This window comes from Lepidochelys olivacea, assembly GCF_965140295.1.
Source record: "Lepidochelys olivacea isolate rLepOli2 genome assembly, chromosome: 1".
In the NCBI taxonomy this organism is placed as follows: domain Eukaryota; kingdom Metazoa; phylum Chordata; order Testudines; family Cheloniidae; genus Lepidochelys; species Lepidochelys olivacea.
This window is the reverse complement of record NC_140411.1, coordinates 12774857-12778292: the sequence shown is the minus strand read 5'-3', so window position 1 is coordinate 12778292 and position 3436 is coordinate 12774857. Positions and strand designations below refer to the sequence as shown.

At 71.1% G+C, this 3436-nt stretch overlaps 1 protein-coding gene across 2 annotated transcripts in view; it reads left to right on the top strand.

The window, feature by feature from the left end:
• The first annotated feature begins 11 nt into the window (after positions 1–11).
• XRRA1 (X-ray radiation resistance associated 1) overlaps positions 12–3436 on the top strand; it is a 58065-nt gene continuing 54640 nt past the window's right edge. The window contains exon 1 of one of the 2 annotated variants that reach the window (XM_084623258.1): positions 12–266. In XM_084623258.1, the coding sequence (XP_084479384.1) occupies positions 154–266 (113 nt within the window). In that variant the 5' untranslated portion in view covers positions 12–153. The remainder of the gene's footprint in view (positions 267–3436) is intronic. The other variant, XM_084623259.1, reaches the window with a different exon arrangement.

Below are 3436 nucleotides of genomic sequence, written 5' to 3'. Positions count from 1 at the left end.
TATTACTGCTTCCGCCGCTTGGGGCACGTGGCCGGAAGCGCGCGCCCCGGGGCGCAACGGGATACGTAGTTTTTTGCGTGGCCCGATGTGCGCGAGCCCTCGGGAGCGTCCCCGTTGCTATGGGGACGGCACGGGGAGAAGGCAACATGGCGGATGCCTGGTGGCCCTGGCAGGCGGCGCGCGGAGACTCCGCCAGGGGCTGACGCTGCCCAGGGCGATGACGAGGGAAGCACAGGTACCAGCGGCACCCACAGGACAGAGACGGGGTGAGAGGTGCCCCGCGCAGCGTCTTCCCGGGAGTGAGGCTAAAGGCCTCTCCAGGAACTGGAGGACCAAGAACTCTATGATTTTAGCCTCACCCCCCATGGGGGACTCCCAACTACGTCAGGCCGCGTCTCCCGCGCCAACCGCGCGCCCACTCCCCCGCCCCTCCTCTCCCACTGGTCTCCCATCCCCCTCACGCGCCGCGTCCCCCTCTGGTACCCCGCGCCAACCGCCGACTCCCCCGCCCCTCCTCTCCCACTGGTCTCCCATCCCCCTCACGCGCCGCGTCCCCCTCTGGTACCCCGCGCCAACCGCCAACTCCCCCACCCCTCCTCTCCCACTGGTCTCCCATCCCCCTCACGCGCCATGTCCCCCTCTGGTACCCCACGCCAACCGCCAACCCCCCCGCCCCTCCTCTCCCACTGGTCTCCCATCCCCCTCACGCTCCATGTTCCTCTCTGGTACCCCACACCAACCGCCAACCCCCCCGCCCCTCCTCTCCCACTGGTCTCCCATCCCCCTCACGCGCCATGTCCCCCTCTGGTACCCCACACCAACCGCCAACCCCCCCGCCCCTCCTCTCCCACTGGTCTCCCATCCCACTCACGCTCCATGTTCCTCTCTGGTACCCCACGCCAACCGCCAACCCCCCCGCCCCTCCTCTCCCACTGGTCTCCCATCCCACTCACGCTCCATGTTCCTCTCTGGTACCCCACACCAACCGCCAACCCCCCCGCCCCTCCTCTCCCACTGGTCTCCCATCCCCCTCACGCTCCATGTTCCTCTCTGGTACCGCACACCAACCACCAACTCCCCCGCCCCTCGTCTCCCACTGGTCTCCCATCCCCCTCACGCTCCATGTTCCTCTCTGGTACCCCACACCAACCGCCAACCCCCCCGCCCCTCCTCTCCCACTGGTCTCCCATCCCCCTCACGCTCCATGTTCCTCTCTGGTACCGCACACCAACCACCAACTCCCCCGCCCCTCGTCTCCCACTGGTCTCCCATCCCCCTCACGCGCCGCGTCCCCCTCTGGTACCCCACACCAACCGCCAACTCCCCCACCCCTCCTCTCCCACTGGTCTCCCATCCCCCTCACGCGCCGCGTCCCCCTCTGGTACCCCACGCCAACCACGCGCCAACTCCCCCGCCCCTCCTCTCCCACTGGTCTCCCATCCCACTCACGCGCCGCGTCCCCCTCTGGTACCCCACGCCAACCGCCAACTCCCCCGCCCCTCGTCTCCCACTGGTCTCCCATCCCCCTCACGCGCCGCGTCCCCCTCTGGTACCCCACGCCAACCGCCAACCCCCCCGCCCCTCCTCTCCCACTGGTCTCCCATCCCCCTCATGCGCCGCGTCCCCCTCTGGTACCCCACGCCAACCGCCAACTCCCCCACCCCTCCTCTCCCACTGGTCTCCCATCCCCCTCACGCGCCGCGTCCCCCTCTGGTACCCCACGCCAACCACGCGCCAACTCCCCCGCCCCTCGTCTCCCACTGGTCTCCCATCCCCCTCACGCGCCGCGTCCCCCTCTGGTACCCCACGCCAACCGCCAACTCCCCCGCTCCTCCTCTCCCACTGGTCTCCCATCCCCCTCACGCGCCGCGTCCCCCTCTGGTACCCCACGCCAACCACGCGTCAACTCCCCCGCCCCTCCTCTCCCACTGGTCTCCCATCCCCCTCACGCGCCGCGTCCCCCTCTGGTACCCCACGCCAACCGCCAACTCCCCCGCCCCTCCTCTCCCACTGGTCTCCCATCCCCCTCACGCGCCGCGTCCCCCTCTGGTACCCCGCGCCAACCACGCGCCGACTCCCCCGCCCCTCCTCTCCCACTGGTCTCCCATCCCCCTCACGCGCCGCGTCCCCCTCTGGTACCCCGCGCCAACCGCGCGCCCACTCCCCCGCCCCTCGTCTCCCACTGGTCTCCCATCCCCCTCACGCGCCGCGTCCCCCTCTGGTACCCCACGCCAACCGCCAACTCCCCCGCTCCTCCTCTCCCACTGGTCTCCCATCCCCCTCACGCGCCGCGTCCCCCTCTGGTACCCCACGCCAACCACGCGTCAACTCCCCCGCCCCTCCTCTCCCACTGGTCTCCCATCCCCCTCACGCGCCGCGTCCCCCTCTGGTACCCCACGCCAACCGCCAACTCCCCCGCCCCTCCTCTCCCACTGGTCTCCCATCCCCCTCATGCGCCGCGTCCCCCTCTGGTACCCCACACCAACCGCCAACCCCCCCACCCCTCCTCTCCCACTGGTCTCCCATCCCACTCACGCGCCATGTCCCCCTCTGGTACCCCACGCCAACCACGCGCCAACTCCCCCGCCCCTCGTCTCCCACTGGTCTCCCATCCCCCTCACGCGCCGCGTCCCCCTCTGGTACCCCACGCCAACCGCCAACTCCCCCGCTCCTCCTCTCCCACTGGTCTCCCATCCCCCTCACGCGCCGCGTCCCCCTCTGGTACCCCACGCCAACCACGCGTCAACTCCCCCGCCCCTCCTCTCCCACTGGTCTCCCATCCCCCTCACGCGCCGCGTCCCCCTCTGGTACCCCACGCCAACCGCCAACTCCCCCGCCCCTCCTCTCCCACTGGTCTCCCATCCCCCTCACGCGCCGCGTCCCCCTCTGGTACCCCGCGCCAACCACGCGCCGACTCCCCCGCCCCTCCTCTCCCACTGGTCTCCCATCCCCCTCACGCGCCGCGTCCCCCTCTGGTACCCCGCGCCAACCGCGCGCCCACTCCCCCGCCCCTCGTCTCCCACTGGTCTCCCATCCCCCTCACGCGCCGCGTCCCCCTCTGGAACCCCACGCCAACCGCCAACTCCCCCGCTCCTCCTCTCCCACTGGTCTCCCATCCCCCTCACGCGCCGCGTCCCCCTCTGGTACCCCACGCCAACCACGCGTCAACTCCCCCGCCCCTCCTCTCCCACTGGTCTCCCATCCCCCTCACGCGCCGCGTCCCCCTCTGGTACCCCACGCCAACCGCCAACTCCCCCGCCCCTCCTCTCCCACTGGTCTCCCATCCCCCTCATGCGCCGCGTCCCCCTCTGGTACCCCACACCAACCGCCAACCCCCCCACCCCTCCTCTCCCACTGGTCTCCCATCCCACTCACGCGCCATGTCCCCCTCTGGTACCCCACGCCAACCACGCACCAACTCCCCCGCCCCTCCTCT